This window comes from Dermochelys coriacea, chromosome 10 (assembly GCF_009764565.3).
Source record: "Dermochelys coriacea isolate rDerCor1 chromosome 10, rDerCor1.pri.v4, whole genome shotgun sequence".
Lineage (NCBI taxonomy): Eukaryota > Metazoa > Chordata > Testudines > Dermochelyidae > Dermochelys > Dermochelys coriacea.
The window spans coordinates 79,915,089-79,940,983 of NC_050077.1; the positions used below are offsets into that span (position 1 = coordinate 79,915,089).

The 25,895-nt window shown below is 37.8% G+C and overlaps 1 protein-coding gene across 4 annotated transcripts in view; it reads right to left on the reverse strand.

The window, feature by feature from the left end:
* The window catches only part of DENND4A (DENN domain containing 4A), a 104,124-nt gene that overhangs the window by 57,474 nt on the left and 20,755 nt on the right, over positions 1–25,895 (reverse strand). For all 4 annotated transcript variants that reach the window (XM_038418607.2, XM_038418604.2, XM_043493311.1 and 1 more), the window contains exons 2-8: positions 20,724–21,053; positions 19,493–19,742; positions 15,455–15,524; positions 13,131–13,300; positions 12,120–12,361; positions 8,937–9,003; positions 1,856–1,914 (exon numbers count right to left, since the gene is read on the reverse strand). In XM_038418607.2, coding sequence (XP_038274535.1) covers positions 1,856–1,914; positions 8,937–9,003; positions 12,120–12,361; positions 13,131–13,300; positions 15,455–15,524; positions 19,493–19,742; positions 20,724–21,031 — 1,166 coding nt within the window. In that variant the 5' untranslated portion in view covers positions 21,032–21,053. The remainder of the gene's footprint in view (positions 1–1,855; positions 1,915–8,936; positions 9,004–12,119; positions 12,362–13,130; positions 13,301–15,454; positions 15,525–19,492; positions 19,743–20,723; positions 21,054–25,895) is intronic.

The following is a 25,895-nucleotide window of genomic DNA, read 5'->3' on the forward strand; positions in this document are numbered from 1 at the left end:
CTCATGCACATGAGCCACGTGCACACCTACAGGAGGATCCACACTGACACATACTCAAAGGATGTAAAATTATTTCACTAAAAAGCTGAAACAATAAAAGCTGCTTTATACATAATATAGTCTTATTTAATTGAATACAAATCTAACCAATGTCTTCAGATTACAGAGTACTTTAAAATGTGTGATTAATACTTTGAATTAGTGCGTTGATATTTCCCAGACATTAAAGAAAACTAATACCCAGACACAGTGACATTTATGAAACAGTTCTGTAATTCTCTAACAAATGCCAGAGGGTCTAGTGATTTCCCCTCAATATAATGGGAAATGCTCAGTTCCTCAGGTTTGTGCTGCAATCACATAGCAATTATGTGACTGCTATTCTACTAGAAAGAAAGTTATCATATTGCTAACTGAGCTTCATGAATTATACAACAATATACATCTTTATCTCCCCCAGTCAAAAATGAATTCTTCATGTGAGTTATCATTCAATATTAACAGCATCTTTACTCTTCATATAGAAAGTACAGAGCATTTTTGTTTAAATGAATATTTAGAAAACATTGTATATGTTACATAAAATATATGAATGAGTAAATACATAATACTTTGTTGTGAAGCAATTAGGATTCACATACACACACACACTCACTTGACATAAACCCAGAAAAGCAAGGAAGTGAAAAAATTAAGCTACTTAAGAGTACATACACTCGAGATCTCCACACACAAGCAAACACCTTTACCATTACTGCAGCTATAACACAAATCTCTCTTTGCATCCTGAACTCTACTTCATTTTGCTCCTTCTGTACACATCATTTTACCAAATTATTCCTCCCACACTAGTAGCTGGTGATATTTGATCAAAGCTGGGGGGCAGGGGGGACCAAAATGCAGCTGCAGATGGAGAATATTTTGTCAGCAACTGTGCATAAAACCTCCTTCATTTTCAGATAAAATCTGCTGGAAAAGTCATTACTTATGGAAAAGTATTGGATGTGTCTGACTCCCTATCAAACAGGCTTGTGTTTATATGACTCCCTATCATTCAGGTTTGCATACACAGCACAAACTTTCTGTTACAGCAACATGGAGAATAGCTAAATAATGATCCTAAATCCAACATTAAAAAAAAACAACCACCACCAAAAACCCAAAAGCCCATACACAATACTCAGAATCCAGCTCTCTACCATTTGTGTAGGCAAAGTGTTTTTAAAAGATTATTGGTCCAAAGTGAAAAGCTAGGATTGCAATAGACACATCAGATAGGAAGACTTTTGAATTTTGGCCTTATTAAATATTATGAAGAGAAACCAAACAAGAACGACACAGAAAATTCAATGTGCAAAAAAGTTAACCTTCTGTGTTCTTTTCAAACTGACTGGCCACCTACTTTTTGACTAAATCAGGAATTTATGCCTGATATTAAGCCCATTTAAGAACTCTTTCCGGACTATGGAGTCACTACCAAGGATTTCCATAATTTATATATATTACATATGATTTTCATAAGCTATATGGACTATGAGGTATCTGCAGTAGCAAGTGAGATTTAAAAAAAATAAGGTAAACTATTAAATATGAAGTACCAAAATACCTTTTTGTTATTGTTGCAAGAGTGACTTACAGTATTTCAGATAGTTATAAATATAAAGACTTAAAATTAATGCCTCTAAGACAGCCAATTGGTTAAAAAGAAAAAAAAAAAATCATCTCTGTTCCAGATACATCAATTACAAAATATAGTAGACTTAAAATTTCTTCATATTTCAAAGCTTTAAAGCTTCACGTCACTAATGGATCAAGGTAAGTTTCACAATTAAAACAGAACTGTTGTTCTACTTGCCTCAGTGGTAGAGGTGATGACACTGGCTGACTAAGAATCAGGTTATCATGTGGCGATAGCTATAAAAAAAAATTTTATATACTTTTTATTTTGGACCTTAAAAATATTTAACAGACATTGTACAACAGTCAATCAATTATAATTTGAACATTTTAAAAAAGTATATATTAAACATTATGTAGCTCAGGCATATGTGAAATATTGAAGCAATAAAATGCAAAATCATCATTCATATATTTTACTTATAGATAAGTTATAGGTGACACTTTCTCTCCTCCTTCTGCACTTAAACAGAAAGATGGTCCATCATATTACCTATCTTAAAAAAGGGATTAAAACTAACATTGCATAACAACTGAATGACAGTTTATTAACCCTCCAATTAATTAATATTCTGGGATAAGTGAGGAGCCACAGCTCAGCTATTATAACATTTTTTTTTTCAGGTAACATCTTCTCTATAAGAAAAAAGAGAACCAGATCCTCAGCTAGTGTAAAAAAGTTCAACTCCATTTATTTTACTGGAACTAAGGGCAGATTACACCAGCTGAGGATCTGGCCCAATAATTGATTAATACATTTATCCTCTTTTCAAAGACTTCTACAATGGCATCAAGAGAGACCATACATGTACTCAAAATGAAGATAGGAAGATTATTTTCATTATTATATTACACTTTATATTTTATATATAGGGTATCTTTCAGTAATCAAACTCAGGAACTACACTGCCAGAAAAGTTTCAGAGTAGCAGCCGTGTTAGTCTGTATTTGCAAAAAGAAAAGGAGGACTTGTGGTACCTTAGAGACTAAACAGATTTATTTGAGCATAAGCTTTCGTGAGCTACCGCCCACTTCATCGGATGCATCCGATGAAGTGAGCTGTAGCTCACGAAAGCTTATGCTCAAATAAATTGGTTTAGTCTCTAAGGTGCCACTGCCAGAAAAGAATTACTTACCTACAGTAACTGCAGATCTTCGAGATGTTGTTGTCAGTGTGGATCCCACTGTAGGTGCATATGCAAACAAAAATCAGAATTTGTTTTGCACTGGGGCCAGACACATGCTCTATGCCTCCTCATGTTCCCATGTAAGGGTAAAAAGGGCAGAGTGGCTGCGACCTTGCCTCAGTTCCTTCACAAATCAAAGACTAACTGAGGACTCCTAAAGTGGAGAGGGGCAGGTCACAAGATCCACACTGACTACATATCAAAGAACAAGTTACAGTAGGGCAAGTAACTATTTTTCCTTTTTCGTGTATGTGTCAATGTGGATCCCACTGTAGGTGACAGGCAAGCAATATCCCCTCTGGATGGCGGGAATGAGGACCATCAGTTGAATCAGTCAAACAACGATTGAAGTACTGCTCTCCCAAACTTGGCATCCCATGTCAAGGGCATGGTGTTTCATACAAGCCAGTGGGTTACTCCATATTGCAGCCCTACAGATCTCAGAGATCAGAATGTTTTTGAGGCAGGCAGTAGATGTTGTGGTAATATATATCTTGATATTCAAAGAAAGAAGCTTGCCACCCAGCTGGTAGCAGGTGGAAATGTACTGTGATATCCATTTGGAATTCTCTGCAAAGAGAGGAGTTGGCTTTTAAATGGACCAGAAATGGCAACAAAGAACAGAGACACTAACGAAAAGGCTTGGTCCATTTAAGGTAATACATCAAAGATCTGGATACATCCAAGTTATGCAGTTTCTTCTTTCCCTGCATCAAGTATGAGAAGAAGATTAGCAAGGAAGTCACCTGGTTCAGGTGAAAATCCAAGACCTCTTTGGAGACAAAACTGGGGTACGGTCTCAACACCACTGTCTCTATGGAAGGATGTATAAGACAGTCCTGCCATGAAAGTCTGGAACTCACTGACTGAGCTAACGTGATGGCCACAAGACCATCTTGATAGTAAGGTGGTATATGAAACAATATGACAGTGGCCCAAATGGAGGCTCTGTGAGCTTCAGAAGGACAATATTAAGGTCTCATGAGGGAGTCACGTCCCTGACCGGAAGTTAAAATATGGAGGCAGCCCTTAAGGAATTTTGATAACCACTGAGTGTGAAAAGACTGAGTGAAAACACACAAGTGCATACCATGTTGATATTGCTGTACGGTGGATCTTGAGAGAATTGAATGCCAGGCCTGCTTGTTTCAGGAGTAGCACAATATCAGTGTTTCCACTTGGATCCAGATCATTCTGGGCTGCTGTGATGGGGTGTACAAGCCCCACTTTGGTGCGGGATGGTTTAAGAAGCAGCTCTGGGCCCAGAAAGCCACACCCAGCTGCCCCTGTGCACAATGGAGGTTGAGCTCAAAGGGGAGCGGCTCAGCTTGGCGGACAGAGAAGGAGAGCAGTTGTGTGGCGTAGGCTCCTGCTGAGAAGCTGCTGGGGCCCCGCATGGCTGGGACCAGGCCCCACTGCCAAGCCACCACAGGCCCTTCAACCATGGCGGATAGCAATGATGAGCCCCAACCGAGAGAGAAAGACCCTCCACATCACGACAAGAGAGGACACTTGGAGGGAACTCGGCAGTAAACCAATGGCGCCAGCAGAGGAACCAAAGCCAGAGTAGGAAATAGCCCAGGGAGCAAGCACAGCAGTGCCCACCCCCTACGCCACACATTTTGAATTACTGTTTCACTGGGCCCTGGGTGGGAACCCAGTGGAGCATGGAGGGTCCGGGTTCGCCTACCCCTGGCCATTGACTCTCACCACTGAACGAGATGGACACAGACTCTCACCGGTAGGCAGCATTGCTGGGCACGGACACCAAAACACTCTCCCTCCCTCGATAGACGTCCAAAGGGAAAATTTCTTCTACTTTAAGCATAAAAGTCTTCCTAGTGGAGGATTTTCTGCTTTGTATGAGGAGATCAGAATTTGATTCTGAGATATTATGTCCGGGTAGGCCAGGAGGTGAATGAGAGGAAGCGTGGACAGCTGAAGCAGGACCAACAGATAAAACTGCCTCAGCCAGCAAGGGACTATTGCTTTGTCCCTCCTGAATCCTGGACAGTATCCTGGGGACCAGGGAAATTTGTGGAAAAACAGGAGTACTCAAGACCACTCATGGAGAAAAGGCCAAGGAGGGAACATAATATTTACCTTCGGCTCTTCTTGAGGTGGAAGAAAGGGATGAATGAGTCTGTCATATTGACTTAACAGTCTCCAAAATTGCCTTATTAATTGGTAAGGCCACCTGCAATGGCCTGGTAGTAGCCAAAATGTCAATGAGGCAATGGGAGGACTCCCTAACCACCTCCATCTGGATCCCCAAAACCTGAGGCAACCCTCCTCAATAGCTCTTGGTGTGCTCCATAATCAGCTGGAGGGGGTGAGATGCCTCCCAAGGAAACTGCCTCAGAGGAGGAAGGCAACGAAGTCAATAAAGTTTGAAGCTGTCCTTCCTCCGTTAGCTGTTCAGCAGACTCCTCCTGAACCACTTCTTCCTGCTCAGTGCCAGGCCCAGTTCCGGACTCACAAACAGATGGCACCTGGCGAGTACAGTCCCCATGTCTCCCCTAGGACACAAAGCAGGAATAACTTGTGTAGGACCTGGAAACTAAGGGGAATCCTCATAGCTTCCAAAAGGCCACTGGACAGGTGTTGGACCCAATGACTTCCTGGCCACATGCCTGATCTGATTCCAGCTGCAGGATCTCAAGGTAACCCTGGGTAGAAACACCTACAGGGGGAATAGGGCAGGTCCAAGGTTTGGAAACCTAGGTGCCAACCCAAGACGCCAACTCCAGAGTCAAGCTTTCTCTTTGTGCTGACAGGTGTGAAAAAGGAAGCATAGGAAGTTGTTGCAGTACCAACTTCTGCACTGATGATACTGGTGCCTCTCAGTCACTGGTAGCAAGAGCACAGTGTCCTGCACTGCTAGGGATACCATTACTGATAAATTCAGCGGATTTCTGGCTGCCACAAATGCCTCAAGTATGGTTGGTCCCAAGCTGGTCTTGGGTTGCTGTGGTACCGCAGATGAAGAAAGCTCCTCTCAGGCTCCGGAGTTTCTGCACTACCTGAGAAGACAAATACTTGGCTTTTGGGTGCACTGTACTCTTATCCACATGCTTAATGGATTTAGGTGTCTGCAATCTTCCTCTCTCAGAGTGTCTTAAGTACCAGAGAAAGAGAGTAGTGCCAGGTCTCAGGCTGCATAGGAGGCCCGTTCCTAACAGAAGTCGTCAAAGTGCTGGGTGCCAAGTCAGAGCAGCTATGCTCCGAAGGCGGTCTCAAGGCCACCCTCATGTGGAAAAGCTTCAGCCTGGCCTCTCTGTCTTCTTCAATCTTTGGTCTAAAGTCTTTGTAAATTTGGCAATGATCCTGTACACGAGTTTCCCCTCAAACACTTCAAGCAGTCGGAGCACAGGTCACTCAGAGGCGTCGGCTTGAAGCCCAGTGCACGGTTTGAAGCCCAGTGACTGAGGCATCCCTCTGTAGCAAGAAGCAGAAATGCGAGAACCAAGGACCGAAAAAGAAAACCAATCTTACACTTACTAAGTAACTACAAAACTAGATAACTATTTATAAGAAATTTACGACAAGCACACCGAAAGCACTTGCTAAGGAAAGCCAAGGTATTATAATGACCATCACAGGTGGTAAGAAGGTCGGGGTTCGGAGGCAGCTGGGCCCTTTAAACTGGCATGTAACAGCCCAGCATACTCAAGCCACCTTTAGTGAGTGTGCGTGCACCCAGAGTGAAATGCACATGTGCAATCACTCAAAGAAGAATTTCCGATCTCGCATGAATGAGGTACATGCCTACATCCACACTGACACATATTGAAATAAGAACCTGTAATACTAAACAGCTACTTAGTCAAAAGATTTAAAATACTGCTTCGTGTTTTAGATTTTCCCCCCACATTGTTAAAGAGATCTTAATTATACCATACTTGTTAAACTAACGAATTCCAGGAAGCAAAACTTTCCCTAATAATACTTTTAGTTTATAATTACTATGATTCAAGCATTCCCTCAGGTCCACTCAGAAAAATATTTTAGATTTGAATGCATGTGATTTCATTATGGCACAGTGCTAATCACCGTGTTCTCTGTAACACCAACATACATCTGGAGTAACTCTATGAAAGTCCCTCATTAGACATCTTGTAAGAATTATCTGGCTACGGACATTAACAGTAATTTCTATTAAAGCTGATTTTGCTACTTGTGCTAAATTGGTACGTGCATAACCTTTTGCCTATATCTATGGTGTTATGTAAATTCATTTAGATGTAATCTGTGTGAATGGCTCACACCACACAGATATTTCTTAAAAAGTTTGTTCCAGGATATTTTCATATATTTCGGCTAATTGGGAATATTACTTCAAATGTCTTTCTAAACATGCTAAATTCTTCTATATGCATTTCTTTACAGATCTTATCTACAATATTTTATCAGGTGTGACTAATGGAAGAGAGCAGGATTTAAATATACTGGATTTTTAATCAGACTTAAATATTTATTGTAAAAATTGTCAAGTGTGGAATATACCTCAGGATAATTGTTCTCCAACTCCTCTTCAGAAATATAGTAGCCAAATTAATAAACATGCCCTTAGACATCCTCAAGTCTCTTGGTTGAGATTTCTAAGAATGTTTAAAACACCATTTAAGGAAGTTGCCTCCATTTTTACTAGACTTTATTCACTGAGAAATCTCCCCTAAGGCTGTGGATATCACTTCAAGTCTCAAGATTGTACTGATTCCTTTACAATGTATTTTTCAAAAGAAGTCACTGAAGATCAAATACCATTTGAAACTTGGTCAGAACAGCAGGACTTGGTTCAGTAATTTTGGCTGTATGGCTATGAAATGAGTTTGTCTGTTCTTTGCTCTAAGTTTCTAACTTAACATGCCTCTATTCTGTTTACCTCCTAAAATAATAAAATTTTCCTTTTCCAGAGGAACATAAAACTTAATGAGGGTTAATAATAGCTCCCTCACAAAAATCCTAAATTAGGATCTGATCTCCCCCCACCAACTCTGCATATGATTTAACAGAGAATACATCTTTGATTGACCTCCAACCCTGATACCACTTTTAAGGCCGGACATAGTAAACATTACCTTACATGAGTGGACAGTAAGGCTCCATGACTTCGGCAGCAGCTGGTGTGGATGACACAGGAGCTGCCTGAGCTGCTCTGGCAGTTGCACCGGCCGCTGCTGAGGCAGTCTCAGCCCCCCTACCCCCCAGCAGCAGGAGTTTGGGGGTGGGCAGGGCTGGGGTGCAGGGCAGTGCTTATCTGGGGAAGCTTCCCGGAAAGGCAACAGGAACTCCCCTCCCTCAGCTTCTAGCTCCACTTGCTGCCTCTGCTCCACTCACAGGCACCGCCCCTGCAGCTCTCAATGGCCACAGTTCCCAGCCAATGGGAGCTGCAGAACTGGAGCTTGGGGCAGGGCGGAGGCAGCATGTGGAGCTAGGAGCTGGAGGTCACTGCTTCCCAGGAGCCAAGTAAGGAGTCTGCAGTTAATTTTTGTTTACTGCCTGTTTATTGTCCATGACTTTTACTAAAAATACCTGTGACTAAAACATAGCCTTAGTCATAAGTTTCATAAATTGTGCCTCTTGAATGTGCATAACTCTTGTATACCTCAGTGGAAACCATATACATGCAGAGGACAGAATAAGGCCCTTTGAAAAAAGTAGTCATGAAGAACATACTCCAGAGGTCTAGCCTATAGATCAGACTTTTTTTTTTTTTTAAGCTGAATAAAATAAAAAGAAGAAAATATTTCACGAACTACGAGGGAGTCACACAGCTGTCCTGGCTTTCTGCCATTTATCCCTCAACTAGCACATAGGGTTTTTTTAAGTACAAAATCAAATATGCCTCATGAAATATAATGCCTAAGAAAATGTTTTAGTATAGTCCTAAATTAAAGTGGAAACATGCAACATCAATTATTTCTAAGTGTGAAATATTTGTGAATTTGGCTGTAGATGTTTTCTTTTTTATATGAGTATTTAAAGAAAATTGTACTATATTTTCCACATACAAGCAGCCGTATAAAATGACTGATACTGGAGATAGTTAAGAAAGATTTTAAAACTTACCTGAACTAAAATTCTTGGCCTCTGAGGGGATGGAAAAGGAACTTTGTGCATAAAATGCGAAATATGTCTGAAGAAAAAGAAAATACTAACTTTAAACATACCGGGTAATAGAAATCACAACTTGAAAACTGTTTGTGAAATGCTGTACATCACTTCAAGTGCTTTTTGCAAGCAACATGAAAAGTGGCCATATAAAAATGGCAGAATCTTGCTCAGTACATTGGCTCACTGAATATATTCAGTCATATTTGCTTATTTTAATGACTAACATAAATTGTTGACTTTTATTACTTTGGTTAGTACTACAGAGCCAACAGCCAACAGAGAGTGAAGTAGATTCAATTTAGGTTCTTAGTATATCCTGATCATTGAGGTATTTGAACACCTTTATGCAAGAAAACTCTTGTATTAATTCCTTCTTTTTAATCAACTCACCTGGTTATAAAACTCCAACCAAAATACCACTCTCTTACACTTGTACAAGACCACTGAAGGCAATGGGATTACACAAGCATCCCAGAGAGTGTAATTTGGCCTTCACAACCTATATTGCTGATGGTGGTGTGCAAGATGACAGCAACCCAGGGCATCTTTCAAATTCCAGGATTGAGTTTGCAAGCTGGCAGATACAAAAATCTTTCCATTTGTAAACTAAAAATATTTAATCTTGAAATCTATATTGTCATTTTTATGCGGTCACTTTTCAGAGACTACCATAGAGTTGCCAATCTTCCAGGACTGTACTGGAATCTCCAGGAATTAAGATTAAACTTTAATTAAAAGATGGCATGTGATGAAACCTCCAGGAATATGTCCAACCAAAACTGGCAACCCTAGAGACTAAAACTGACACTGAAATCTAGCTAGTCTATTTACTTTGTTAACATCATTTGCAAATGATCCTTGCACAGTAACATTAGATAAAACCATGAGGGTTAATGAACTTCGGCTTATTTTCAAACTTTCAGACACTAACTGTACTTAAAATTCAGTAACAGAAAAAAAAGTAGGACATTATGTCTCATTCACATTGTAGTGTCAAATGCACGACTATAAATCTATTAATTTTTTTTAAACTGTAAACTGAAACTTAAACTGTAAATTTTTTTAAACTTTGCAATCCTGGAAATTGTTCAAAATGGAAATAGAAAATTCTGAGGGAGCTTGTAAGAGTTTTATGTATTTCACAAATATTTGGAATTTTCAGATTCATTGATCTCTATATTGCACAAGAAACTAAAGCATATACTGTACTGAGATTTCCTCTTATTAGCAGCACTGGGAGAGCTTCATCAGTGTTATCATTCTCAGAGGCTAAGACAAAGAAATGGATTTTGGCATAAAAAGGCTGCATTTAAACTGCCACAGGGCTTTCTCTCTGATCCAGCAAACAGACAGGACCTTCTGTCCAAGAGGGGCCCCGACTTTTGCAGAACAGTTGGAAATACTTTGGCTACTAGGGCCCCATAAGACTGATGGGTGACTCCTGTTAGGTTTAGTGTGTATTTAAATCTGTTTATTGCTATGTTTTCTCTGTAATTATTTTACTTTAAGAATAAATGTATTTGCTTAGAAAGAGCTGTGTGGTAACTTGTAAGAGCTGGCAATACTGTTAATAGCTCTCTCAGAGAAAGAGAAGCACAGATACTGGCCTACAGGTAAACTGGATTGCTGGGGATATCACAGTGTAGGCATGGAGCTGTGCATCCTTAAAAGCCCCAGTCAGGAAGGAGAGACACATGGGTCTCCACCCAAGACAGAAACCCAAGTGGGTGCCCTCAAGGAACCATGGAGGGGGAATACAGGTGCAGTTACCCTAAACTGTGAGAAATATATAAAATTCTTAATGTAAATAAGATTACGTTGAAGTTTAATTGGAAAAAAGAATGGTGCATATACAGGCACAGATTTTAAAGGTATCTGCATTGCTCTGCTCAGCACTGCAACACCCAACTGACTGAGGGGATCACAAGTTCTATTTTCAAAACTGACTTAAGCAGTTAGGAGCTGAAGAGACTTCTGAGTGCTTAAGTCACTTTTGAATACAGAACTTCAGAACCTAAGTCAGTTGGATGTTGCAATGCTGAAAGGAACAATGTCTAAACACCTTTTAAAAAAATCTGAGACACAAGGTGGGTGAGGTAATATCTTTTATTGGACCCATTTCTCTGGGTGAGAGACAAGTTTTTGAAAGCTTGGTCCAATAAAAGATATTACCTCACCCACCTTGCCTCTCTAATACCCTAGAGCTGACATGGCTACAACTACACTGCCTTTAAAAATCTGGGCCATAGTCAGAACAAAGCAAATATTGGCTTTGATATTTTCTGTTATGCTGTAAACTTCGCCTAACCTAAAAGTGTCTCCTTTAGGTATGTCTACACTATAGAGCCCATGCTAGCCTATGATGGCTATGTCAGCATAGCCATGCTAGCATAGCCCCCTAGTGTGATGACAGCCTGCACCGACAGGAGTTTTTAGAAAGATATTCCCTACTTCAAAAGAAGCCCTCCTGCCATCGACATAGCCATGTCTACACTGGAGATTGTCAGAATAGTTATGTCAGTCAGGGATGTTTTTTTTCACACCAATGACCAATGCAGCTACAGTAACATAATTTAAGTGTAGATCAAGACTTAATCTTCATTCAGATTATAGATGTTACTTTTTAGGTATAGGGAGTCATATCGCACTTTAAACAGCTAAGGATTATTCTCACTTGTGTTAGAATTGAGTTCCACAGATTACTCACTCCAAAGGACCAAAGATATTAGAAAACTACCTCCTAAACATGCAGATGTGAATAGGCATTTTTATAATCTTTTGGACCAACTGTATCTGACAAAAGCACAAAGGGTTTATAATCTTTGTTCTCCTAAACAAAATATTTAAAAATCCTGGAGCCACTTAGACAATCTTAAAAAGAAATGAATGGCTTAAGAGGTACGTAGAGAGGAGATAAAATATATTTTAAAAACAAAAAGAGGTTTTTAAAGAAAGGGTACATCAAAGAGATAAAAGTTTATCCATGAGAAAAAATGAGCATTTGATTCACCATAATAGCAGAATTGAAAATTAAACAAAATATTTTAATACATCAAAAAGCCATAATCAATTATCAAAGTAACATGGAAAATTCATAACTTGAATTATCAGCACGAATTATTCTGTGAAATAACTTACTTCTCAATAGGTAGGACATGAGGACCAGAGATGGAATAACGATAAAGAAAGGTAAGAAACTTCTTGAAAGCATCAAAAAAAGGCCAGTGAGAGAGCAGACAAATGCATTTATTAGTCTGAACTGTTTTGGAGTTATCTGACTTCCCATCTCCAGTAGTTGCTAACCCTAACTGAGATTTCTGTTTTTCTGTGAGATTCTCCTCAGGATATGGTTCATAGAATTGAATAGCAGCACCATATACCTGCAAACAATAATATATTTGATGATTACAGCTACATACATCTGCCTAAACCTTTAAAGCAAGCCAATATATCCTAAAGTTGCAAGCAAATCAAGAGTATTCTACAGTGGGATAAACTGGCCATGTGTATCTTGAAATTTCTTTAAAAATATTCTTATGATCACATATAAACCAGACCCTTTTAAATGAATTTTAAAAAAACAAATATAAAGCCATATGTGAAAAGGCAAGTTAAAACAACTGTTCTTAGGGTAGACAAGGAAATAATGATACAGAGTACAGCTGTCTCTAACTGCCATTTAAGCTACTTTTTGGGCTGCTCTATAAGCAACTCAAGGCAGTAGATACAACTCTTCAATAAAGGGTTGTTCCCATACTTTTACAATATGAAAATCTAGGCTGCATCCATGCAAATTTACTTTTCTCTCTTTTAGATTTCTGTTTTTAATGTACTTGGAAAAGGGGAGGAAGGGAATTTTATTTTAGGGGCTGATCTAGAACCCATTGAGGTCAACAGGAAGACCCACTGTTGTCTTTAATAGTCTTTAGTCAAGCCCTTAAAGAACAGGATTCAAGTTTTTTTTAAATTATCTGTGGGAACATCTTTTATCATCACTCATAACAAAATGTCAAATTGTGTAACAATGTTTTACTGTTATGATGTAGTTTTTTTGTGCTTATAATCGGTTACCTTTCTGAACATTAACTATTCAAGGTTACAAAAATCAATCAATCACAAAATTTAATATTTGTTAATTTTTGTCAATACCTTTTCAGCTGAAGCTCCAGTTAGTACAAATGTAGAAAAAACCGGAAGGGGGTATTTACTACTAGATGGCCAACACTCAATAGTTGCACCCATGGGTAGACAAAAAAGAGGCACCGATTCTGGTAATGGGAATGACTCATAGTCTTCTTCAGGATATCTGCATATTAAACCTAGTAAAGCAATTATTAAAAAGGCAGTTACAGAACAAATCCTATGTTAGAAGTGTGTGAGTATATGACCTAATTTCACACAAACTATATAAAAGTACAAATTCAAATCAGGAGACCTAGAAGAAGTTTCAAAATGTCAGGCCCAGTGTACGATTGTCAGGTTAACAGCACAATTCCAAAGAACTAATAGGAATCACATGGATAAGCACAATATTGGGAATTACTTGATTCTCTAGGTACTACACAATAAACAATTTTATTAATTTTTCTTTTTTCATATCTACAGGGCTTAAGTATATTTTCATCTATGAATACTATACTTTTTTTAAAATCACAAATATCAATGAACAAATTAAATTTCAGATCCTTGAAGAAAACGAAAAAAACCCTCTGAATGTGATGAATAAAGGTAATAAGCCTTTGAATAAAAATTACTCTTCTAGTAAGATTCAACAATGTGTTTAAAAAAAGATATAGGGAATAAACTTTAACGGTAATTATATTAAAAAAAATGACATTAAAAGCCAGTGAGCTCTTCAGAGGATATAAATGGGCATAGCTCCATTGACTTCAATAAAGTCATGCTGATCTACACTAGCTGATGATCTAAGTTTTTAAGATGTATGAGACTAACCATTTTTATTTCTAGCTACAACTTCAAAATACATCAAGTTCTAAAGCAAAAGTTTTTCAACCTGGGGGTTCTGAATGAGTGTCAGGGAGTTGCAACTACCTGTCCTTTCCCTATTCCTAGATAGTTGGGAGCATTTGGGAGTCACAGTATGGAAACAGTTGAGAACTGGTGTTCTAGAGAAATATAAAACCCTATGATACGAGGCTATTCTTAGGAGTATAATGCACTGTAAGTTATCAAAGAATATTTTCCTTCAATCAAATTTAACAGGAAAGCATTTGTGTTTTGTATATTTATTACTAGAGCCACAAAAAAAGTACGTATTTTTTTTTACACTAGTAAGTACCTATTAGCCAGAGGCCTAACATACACTAGTATATGTGGGGCATATTCTTATCACATCCTGGTATAGGAATACTGCTGAGCCCCACTGTAAGAAAACACCACAAAAGTCAACACATTCTTATTGATTTACTTGACAAGGTGTAAAAAAAGAAATAAAACCCAGAGAAAAGAACTAGTTTAGGGAAGGACTCCTCACAACTCTTGTTATCTTTCATGGAGTCATGTCCTAAGAACAACCAAGTTACCATTTTAGATCAGATCCAACGTCCATCTAATCCGATATTCCAATTCGGACAGTGGCCAGAAGCAGATGATTTAGAGGAAGATGTAAGAACCACACATTTAAAGACCTAGTTCTGCATGGTAAAAAGCACTCCCATCTAATGCTGACTTCAGTAGGAATCAAGGATGTTTATTCCCATGCATTATCAGGCCCTCAGTGAATTATATTTCCTCCTCAAAACAGGAAAAATAATAATGAAGATTCAAAATATGGTATAATTAAACAAATCTCAAGCCAGTTGACATTCAGGGAACTATGTAAGCCTTTTCTATTCCCTTCAACTTCTGCCACAGGCAGCGTGAATGTGAAAGAAACATTTCAGAATTGAGTATTTATTCTGATATGGTCAAAAAGTCTTGGAATATGCACTCAGGGTTACAGTAGGAGGGGTCATGACAAAATGAAAAATTAACTAGGTTTTATTAAATAAAAATTACAAGACTATTACAAAACATCAGGTGAAATCTTGACCTCACTGAAGTCAACGGGAGTTTTGCCATTGATTTCCATGGGGCCAGGTTTTCAACCCAAAAGGTAATTATAGTACCTTTGCCATATTCTGCAACAGAAATGGTAATTTGCAGTAAGATGATGAGAGCACTACAATGAATTAAAAAGAAAGAAACACACAAAAAGACGATTAAACCTATATTTAATACAGATTTTTAAAAATGAAAGACATAATGGTACAAGACAGTAGTCTGGATGTTTTTGGGTTATTTTTTATTAGAAAGCTCTTTGGGTCAGAGGCTTATTTTATTTTGTACAGTGCCAAAGACAATGCCTGTATTTAAATAAATAATTCCCAGACAAAACTATCGCAAGATGAAGGTATGGCGGAGTGTACATATCAGTAACTTGAGAGCAACAAAGCTATAGAATAATTACTCACCAGCTTTATATGATATGGTATTGGTTTTTGCCACAGACTTTTTATAACATAGGTATACTGCTGAGCCCCACTGTAAAAAAACAGCACAAAAGTCAACATATTCTTATTGATTTACTTGACAAGCTGTAAAAAAAAAAAATAAAAAATGAAATACAGAGAAAAGAACTAGTTTAGGAAAGGACTCCTCACAACTCTTATCTTTCATTGAGTCATGTCCTAGGAACTCAGGAATTACCATATTAGATCAGACCCAAGGTCCATCTAATCCAGTATTCCATTTCTGACAGTGGCCAGCAGCAGATGATTTAGAGGAAGGTGTAAGAACCACACAGGAGCATGTGAGATAATTTGCCCCCCATGTTAGGTCTCCTCCTATCTCTTATAGTTAGAAATTAGCTTAAGATCCAAAGCATGAGGTTTAATACCCCTTCCTAATTTTGTTTAGAATTAACTATAAAACTCTAGATATTCTTGTTACCCATAGGAATGTCTAATCCCTTTTGCTAAACTCTTGGCTTCAATTATGCTACTTTACTCACACTTACAGTCATGCGGATTTCAATGGGAACTACTCAGATGAGTCGGTATAATAGCATGATTTGACCCATAAAGTAATAGATTTTTCTCTGCTAGCTTTTCCACTAATCACGCTGATACATAGTCTTTTAATGGGCTTGCTCCACTTAACCTGTAATTTCACACTCTGTGAAACATTTTTAGCACAAGTGTCATAATATTTTACAATTTTCAAACACTGTATCTCTTGTTGGTAGCAATTTTTTAAGTCACAATAATTATAACTTTTCACTTAAAAGAAAGTGTTTTTGTGTCCCAATTCCTAAATGGGCATGAAAAATAAGAAAAATGGGAAGGCCTTAGAAATACAAGAGCCAGGTCTGCTAATGAATGTACGCAGAACATAGAAAATTTTTTAGGGAGGAAGCGTGCAAGTTAGCTCACTGGACATTTAAGTGTCAACAATCCAAAGTCGACAGAGTGACTTTGGTAGAACTAAAGGAGCAATTTTTAAATATCTGTTCTTTAATAAATTTCAGTCGATAAGGTAACAGAACATTAAAGGGACAATCAATAAAAAACCCCACAGAATTTATGTTTTTAAAAATCTGCTACTGTTAAAAGTAATACCAATACTTACTTTAGCACAGAGATCAGAAAAAATGTCTGATTTTTAAGGGTGTGGTTTTGTTTTGCATATGATAGCATGCAGTGTACAGAGTCAATATTTTTTGCTTGTTTGTGTGAGGTTTTCCCCCCAAACAACAGTAGAGAAGAGAAACTGAAAAAAAAAAAAAAAACCCAAAAAGAAATAGGAAATCTAGTTGTAAAACCACAAAAATTGGAAATGGGCTTAGAGAAACTACTTTTAGACTTGAAACTGACAAGATTTCAAGTTGACAGTGTCCCTTTAATACCAAGAATGCATGTATTTTGCATGTATTGCATATAATGATGCACCTAATTACATGCTGATTATTCACAATACAAAGAAAGCCACATTATACTCAAATTTTAGCAGTCATCTTTCCTGTGACATATTCATTGATCCATGTGTAAGACTGTAATATTGTACCTGTAATATGGGCACTGGTACCCGGTATTTCCTCAAAATCAAGAAACTAAAACTCACCTCCTCTAATAGGAGTGTAAAGTCCTGTCTTACACAGATGTGTAACCATCAGCTCTTTCAGAGTCAGTCAACTGCTTTTAAGTATTTCTTTGCTATCATACCAATATATATCATGCAGGGCAACAGCAGGATCACAATGTGAAACAATGGTCATATTTAAAAATAAAAAGCCTTTCAGCACAGGAAGCCCCATCTTTATGTCTCTACCCAATCTGCATGCTCAAACATGGATTTTCATATATGCAAATTTGGAGGCATAATGTTACATTTCATTTTTGAAAATCTGATTCACAGCATTCTGCCTCTAGAGTAAAGAGTGGATACAGCATACAACAAAACCCCATATGTTTGACTCTTATACACCTGCTGGAGCTGTTTCTGCATGGTTAGCTGCTATTTAAGGGCCTGAGCCTACTCCCATTGAAGTGAATGACAAAATGTCCACTGATGGGAGCAGGATCAAGCCCTGAACATCAACCTACATAAAGTCTGAGGGCTCGCCTACATGGCACAGTAAAGTGTGATAGAGGGTTGTGATTTGTAAAACGCACTAACACACTGCACTCTAATTGCCTCATGTAAACCCTGCTGGCAACTCTAAAAGCTACTTCATTTCTGTTAATGTAGTCCTGTTTGAAATGGGATTACATGAACACAAACTAGGTATCTTTTAGAAGGCATAAGCAAGGTCTACACAGGGCAGTTAGAGAGCAACACTACACTCTCTACAAATTAGATGCTTGGCGCTGCGTAGACAAGCCATTAGAAAGTTCTCACATGTGGGAAAAAAGAAGGAATATTTTGGCCTGACCACAAGCCACAACATGAAACTGTAGAACAAACAGCATAGTGACAAAGACTAATAAGGTTAATTATTGGTTATTAATTTAAGCTTCAAATAGTTAAATCATCAACTATCATAACAGCAGTGTTACTCAGTTTCTGGATTAAAAAAAAAGAGAGTCATTCTTTGAAGCAGCTGCCCCAAAAAGGATCAAACACTGCTCAGAGAGAACATACCTCTGCAACTTTAAGCAATAAATGAGCTCATCTTTTATTAAAGAGACAGTCAAAGTTGGTAGGCCCAGAATGACCTATTTTTCTTTTTTGCAAAGTCCATGAAATTGTTTTTTCTCTTTACTACTATCCAGAACATACACCACATACAAGATCCCCGCCAAAGCAAAATAAGTATAAATAATACACCAATATATATCTTTATACCATGCATATCACTGTGGTATCCAAGTGCCTTTACGGACAATAAATTAACAAGAAATAAGAAGAACTTAATAGTAACATATTCCAAACTGTATTCAGTCTGTAAGCTTAAAAAAAATATGTATGTAGCAGTTTAGTTGCGTAACAGAGACTAATAGATAGAGAAGCAGGATGCTTTCATCCCTTTATTAATGTTCGCATTCACCACTTGCATTATCCACACACTCACAAACTTTGGCATTCTTTTATGCAAACACTGTCAAAATTTTCACTCATCTCAGAAACAGAAGATGTACTGAACTACTAAAGCAAAAAATTATTTTTGCCTTTTTAATTTTGCCAACCTGCAGTTTAAACATTAAAATAAAATATAACCATAATTTTGGTATGCTCACCAACATTATGCCAGACTTAAACATCAGTTAGTACCTATAGAGAGCTTTTCATGTCTCACCTTCAAACAGAACAGATGGCTGGCATCCATGACCAGAACCATGAATACATAGTCTCCTTTTTTTAATTCAGCTAGTTACTTATTTTTTTTCTTAAATATTTGTAAACTGGCAGAAATAAAGACTCAGTACAGTTCTTGAATTGATTAATGAATCCTATCTTATTTAGGAAATTAAATAGATGGGGATCAAATGGGGATCAAAACTGCTAATACAATTTTCCAACATGGTTATTCCTAGCAGTAGTCTAACATGGAACAATGTGGAACAAGATTTTCTTCTGAGGATAGTGCTAGTGAAACAGCTAGAGAGGCTACCTCCACTATCTACCCATCCCTTAGTCTATAGCATAGTTTTGTAACATGGTTAAAAAAAAAAAAGTTCTCAGAGTTAGAAATCCCATTCTACATCTAACTATGTTAGAAATCTCACTACATACCACCATGTCTGTACATAGCTGTACAGTTGTACACGACTGTACTCTAAGGCCTGACCTAAAGCCTACTAAAATCAACATTATATAATCCAGCATTTTTAGACATTCCCATGTAGGGACAAAGGAAACGTTACCTCTTTTCAAAAACACCTTTTAATTACTTGCTAGAGGTAAATCAGTTCAATTATTCATCAGCGTCTCACAAGGATTCTTGGTATAAATCCTCTATAAACATTAGAGCATTAAATGTTAACTGAACAAATCCAGACATGTAATCTTACCATACTGTTATTAAGATTCTTGTCAACCTTGCAGAATGTATGTGGAGGGCTTTCTCCCTTACTCGGTATAATTATACATATATCTGTGACAGCCAAAGTGTTTTGGGTCATGTTTTCAGAGGCTCTTCGGTAAGTGATGTATACTCTTTGTGATGAGGCACTGCCACTAATGTTTGCAGGACGACCATAGGGAGTGGCTTGAATGATTTCACAGCCCTGTTTTAATCTCTCTTTCCCATCATATAAAACCCTAGATTAAAAAAAAAAAAAATCAAAGGACAAAAGTAATTGTTTAAACACAGTGAAGATTGATCCAGAACTGTAATTTAAGACTATATATTTAAGAACAAATCCTGTCGTGCCTCTGATCAGAATATATTTTCACAGAAAAGAAAAGCTACTTCAGTTCACATTATATAAAAACATGTTCCAACAGGAAACTTCCATTCTGATGCTAGATTCCCATTTTCTTTGTGTATAATTACTTTAATGCGTATTCACATGCACTGTTTTCAACCACTAAAAGCCTCCTAAGCTGTAGCTAGAGCTCTCACACTACTGTATCTGTGCTCGTAATTCAGTAGATCACTCTTTTCATGACATATGGGAGGGAACCATCGCCCAGTGGCTTGCACATGGATGTCAGGACTTCTTTGGTTCTATTTTCAGTGCTATTACTGCTTTACTGTGTGATCCTGGGCACGTCACTTAGTTTGTGCCTCATTCATGTATAAAATGAAATATGATGTTTACCTATCTAAAGAACGTGTTGTGAAGCTTAATTTTGTAAAATGCTACGAGTCCCCCCCAAAAGCGTAGAGGATTATTGCTGTCACTAACTAAGGGCTTGCTGACACGAGCGACAGACTTTTACTGAACTGTAGCAGGGTCACACAGTGAGTACTGTACACAGCAAGCTGATGCACTTTAGATTCACATCTCAGCTTGCCGCACACTAACTCGCCACATAGACAAGGCCTAGGATCCAACATTTACCAAGTTTGGATTTTTTTTTTTTTTTTTTTTTTTAAACAATATAGGCCAGATCCAAACCCAACTGAAGTCAACAGGACCCCCTCCTTTGAGGGCTTTGGATCAGGTCCTACATGTATAAATACATCAAGTTCTTAGTATTATATGTATTTTTGTAAAGCTTGTACTATTTGTTTGTTAATCATTAGTACCACTTAAAATTACTAGTATCAATAGCACTAATAAAAAAACTACTCACCCCAGATCAGTAAGTGGAGGCTTGTCCCTTCCTCTCCTGTAGCAAAGGAATATCTGTGGACCCACAAGACTCCCATTATTGAGATCTCCTGATAGTCCTGAAGGAGTAACATCTATGCATTTATATCCCTGAGGCACTTCCTCTCCCAGAGATTTAATAATTACTGTCACATCAGTGATAGGTTCTTTTGGTTTAGCTATTTTATGGCAAGCATCATTGAAGTGGATTTCTTCTTCTAGTGGTTTTGAAATATCTGTCAATCCTGCTACAACAAAGTAGTCAGCAACACGAACGCCTTTGTCTTCCATCTTCCATCACAAAAAGTTATATCTGGTAAGTAATAAATACAGATATGTTTTTGGAAATAGAAAATTCTCAAATATGTAAGAAAGGCACATTAAGCAATAAATACCAACACTATAATTATATAGTTTAAAAAAAATCAAGAAGTTTGCATCATAATATGAACTACAAGCCACAATATGGAGTATACTAAAAAGAGAAACACACCTAAAAATAACTGCTGTAACATTTTTCATTTCTAATTACCAGTTTGCAACACTTACAAATTCTCACATTTTGTCTGTATTGATTTTGGCACATACAATTTGACACAGATTTTTCTCTCCCTAAGGAAAGGAGAGCTCATATGGCCTTCTTTTGTTACTTACATACTAGAGTATCAGCATCATCAGTGAAAGCAAGAATGTGTACAGTTTTGGGAATAGCTCTTTAGTTAAATCCCAGAGCCAAACGTCAGTGCTCGCATATTTAGCATATGCTCACATATTTCAATATATATCACACAAGTGGATTTATTTTTGTATAATCTACATCAATTAATGTACTTTTAAAATATATATTCACATGGGCAGGAAATGTCCTCCATATTCTAAACATAGGTAGGTTAAATTATGTTTTAAGTCTCATCACCTTGTACCATGAGCCCATTAGATCTTACAACGTAACCAGGATTAAGGCCAGACCTGCAAGGAATATTTTGGTGTGCTAATAATTGGTACCAATTCAGTAAATGATACAGCTCCCTCCGTCTATATTCACACAGAGCATCCAGAATACAACTAGGTTTACTGTGCAGCTGGAGAGGTGAGCCTTTGGATGACATGTAAAACCAAGAACCTGATTATCTAGCCCCTTCAACAATCAAATGGTCAGGATAGAAAAATTAAATCAAGATAACATGGAATTTTTCATAACAATGGGGGATGCTAATCCTGCTGTTCTGGCAAGATCACAGTTTATCTACCTAAACTACCCCGTTATATCAATTGAATAAGGAAATCTTCACATCCAGTCCTAATTTGTTTTGCATAGTATTATTGTGCAGTGTTTAAATAGCTGTCATTTTCTACCCTAGGGCGGGTGAATTTTAGTGCAGGATGAAGTGATCCCTGCAAGATGGAAGGATAGCCTTGAAATTAAGTCAGGGGACTAGATGTCTGGAGATTTAGATTCTATTCCCAGCTTTTTGCCATAGACTCCTATATGACCTTGGGCAAGTCATCTAACCTCTCTGTGTCTCAATATGCAAAATAAAGATATTAATACTGTGTGATGGGTCATTATAAACTATTACCATAAACCTTTGGAAAACTGTCTAAAAATCATTTATCAAAGTCACACTAGAAACCACCCAATGCATGCTGAAACCTTGGTGAAGCTTGTTTCAAGAACTAGATTTCTGTCACTTTGTTCTGGGGCTGTGAGGGGAGGCATGTTCTGAAATTACTCAAGGTCCTCTTGGTTTTGAGCTATCTGTGTCAGAAATGGCACTGGAAGACTCTAAGGGACTGCTGTGAAGAACCTAGCAAAGTCCATGGATCAGAATTGGTCTTCAGTTTATTTTTTGTCAGTTTTGTTTTGATTGCTTTATGGCTGTCTTTTCTTTTGCTTTTCATTATTTTCTGCTCCAGGTTACAGGTAAAGCCTACTGAACCTCAGGTCATGGTGTTTATTGGGTCTTACTCACAAACCTTAGCTAGTCCTAAATTTGTTTTGCTTGGTCATCTAGCATTGGAAAGAGAGGAGAGAGAAGTGAGATGACTCTGTCCAAAGTTGAGACTGTACCTTTGATCCAGCTTTTCAAACCTGACTTCAGACGACTAGAGGAAAGAACCATAACAGCCTGAAGTTGAAAACCACCCCCAACATCCACCTGACCAGAAGAAATTCAGATTATTTTTCCTTCTCCCATCATCTTTTCTGTGTTCAGGTGGAATAAATGACTTGACCTATTTATAAAGTTGCATGTAAACTGAGAATCTTGATTGTATGCAATGTTGTTGTAGCCATGTTGGAAGAGCTCTGCACAAGCTCGAAAGATACTACTTCACCCACTTTCTCTCTCTAATCTTTTGGTTGTAATTTCCATAATTTAAGATGAGGGTTGTGAAACAAAGCTGGCTGTAACTTGCCATTTTCCTGCATACTGAGTAAGTGAAGTAGAAGAGTTTAAAATAATGTATGGTTACTGAGAAACTAATGCCCACAACTGCAACAAAGAATCTTGAGATACGGCACTCGTAGTAGAGTGCAATAGTTACATCTAACTAATCCTTAAAGTACCTAGACAGGTATTGACCTATGTCAGAGAATAAATTTTTTTTTTAAGTTCAACCTTCAGGACTAATTTGATAAAAATAAATCAGATTTCCGGTATAAACAATAGAATCAGGAGAATAAGAGAAAAGGTATTGCTAACAAGCTATACATGAAAGTAATGACTCTATAAACTCAGTCAGAACCTGAGGTTGAAGTAATACATCTGAGGACTTACAAGTTCAACAATAATATAATATGTGCTGTATCTGATGCCCTCAGTAAAATCAGCACAGGCTAGCTACAGTACTTAGAGAGATAAGGCAATTTAACACAGTGTCTCTAACCTAATTTAACGTCCAAACACTAATATTTTGCAGTTATGCAAATTGAAATAAAGTACTGTATATATTGTCACACTATCATCCTCTATAAAACTTACCTATTGTATATTAAATGTTAACTGACATGAAAACTCCCTTTACTAAGCAGCAGCCACTCTGTACTAATAAATGAATGAATGATCACAACATTTTTTAAGATACAGTGCACTGCACAAACGTCTGTTTCTATCAGCTTAAAAAAAAATACAGAAGAGCCTATGCAGTTGCCTAAAAATATCAAATCATTTTTGAGAGTGCACTGAGAAACGTATCAAGAGGAAAATGCATGCTTCATAATGGAGATCACCAAGTAATAGGTTTCAGAGTAGCAGCCGTGTTAGTCTGTATTCGCAAAAAGAAAAGGAGTACTTGTGGCACCTTAGAGACTAACAAATTTATTAGAGCATAAGCTTCGTGAGCTACAGCTCACTTCATCGGATGCATGTAGCTCACGAAAGCTTATGCTCTAATAAATTTGTTAGTCTCTAAGATGCCACAAGTACTCCTTTTCTTTTCACCAAGTAATAGTGGCCAAAGACAGTCTCTCAGGTAAATAATAGAAAGGATTTCTTGAAGAAGAAAAGGATTACACTGATTGAGATAGGGGCCTTGTGGGTGGAAAAAACAGTATGTGATCATGAATTAATGTAAGTAATGTGATCATGTAATTACTGCATACGCACAAAGGGGCCATATATAAGGTTGCACAGAACTTAATTCTGGCATTTTCTACTTTTGAGTGCTTGACTTTGCAATCTTAACATAGGGGGTTTTTGTGTGAGTAATATTATACATAGTTTGTAATGCATTTTGAGATTTACGGTGCTAAATGATATGTATGCTATATAAGGCTATTAATAAGCTAATAAAATCTCATCACCATGTCCTAGTAAATTGGTGTTGCTGGATAGACTAGAATGAAGCTACATCACACCTCACAGGAGACACATTAGACTTAAGTTACGTAGCAAAGAACATCTCCCTGAATTTATATTCCAGCGTGCATAGAATTCGGGCAGGCTGCTTCCCCAGATGCAAGGCTCCTATGCTGTACAGGAGTGTGGCTATGCAGAAAGGAAAACTGTAGGATAGCTGTGTGAAGATGGGAGAACAGGCAGTTGTCAAACAGGAAAAGCACAAGGAGAGAAGGGGGAAGTGGCTGCCAATCAGGGCTTTGGAGCTGAGCAGCTCCGAAGCAGTGGAGCTGCAGGTTTTTGCCAGGAGCTGGAGCGGAGCTGGAGCACAGCTCCAAAACCCTGGCTGCCATCCAGGCCACACACATTTACACATGCTCATTAAATAATACAAATGACTGTTTTTCTGCAATATACATTATAAAGTATTTTTTAAAATTCAATAAAGAATACAAAAATAAATGTTTATTCTTTAAGATCAATCAACTTTTAAATGTAGTATAAAATTAGCATAGTTGTTGAATAATCAGTTAAGCAGAAAAATAGAGGACACTTTCTACTATTACCATCAGTTTATAAAAGAGGTCAATTTTTAGTTGAAAGTAATACACAAGTTAGAGAAAGGTCTTTCATTTGGATATGCTGGGAAGTGTCACTCAAGCTATTATCAACACAAAACAGAATTGAAGTAGGATTTCCCAAGGATTTTATGAAAATGTGGTGGTAACCGTGGTCAGAGCACTGACATGAGGATCTGGGCCTGTCCTATATAAAGGGTTTTTTTTTTTTGTTTGTTTTTTAAAATGTACATTTAAGAAGAAGACATGTATTTATCATTGCTCTCCTACCTATGCTTGATTCTATATTTATATTGCCATTTGGCATGCCGGAGTTCTTGCCTAAAGCAGCCATAAGAAGATGCTGTGAAGTTCACACCTATGGTCACTGTCACTTGGAATGCAGGTTGTTCCAAGAGAATATTTTATTAATCCTGATTCTTATGTTAGTGCCTAAAAGCCAACCAAGAATGTGTCCCCATTCTGTTAGACACTGTACAGAGTAACAGAGACCCAAGCCCTGAAGAGCTTACAATCTAACTAGATAAGAGAGACACAGGGTGGGGGGAAATGGCTATAACACAAGCAGAGTAAACAATATGTGATGGAAAATGGCATGTTAGTGCAACAATTTTTGGGAGGAAGGAAGGTGAGGTAAGAGAACAGCTAAATGGAAAGAAAAGTGAAGAGAAAGAGAGGGACATGGCAGGAGAGAAGAGGATGAAGGGGGCAGGTGTGGAGGGAAGGTGAGGTGAAGAG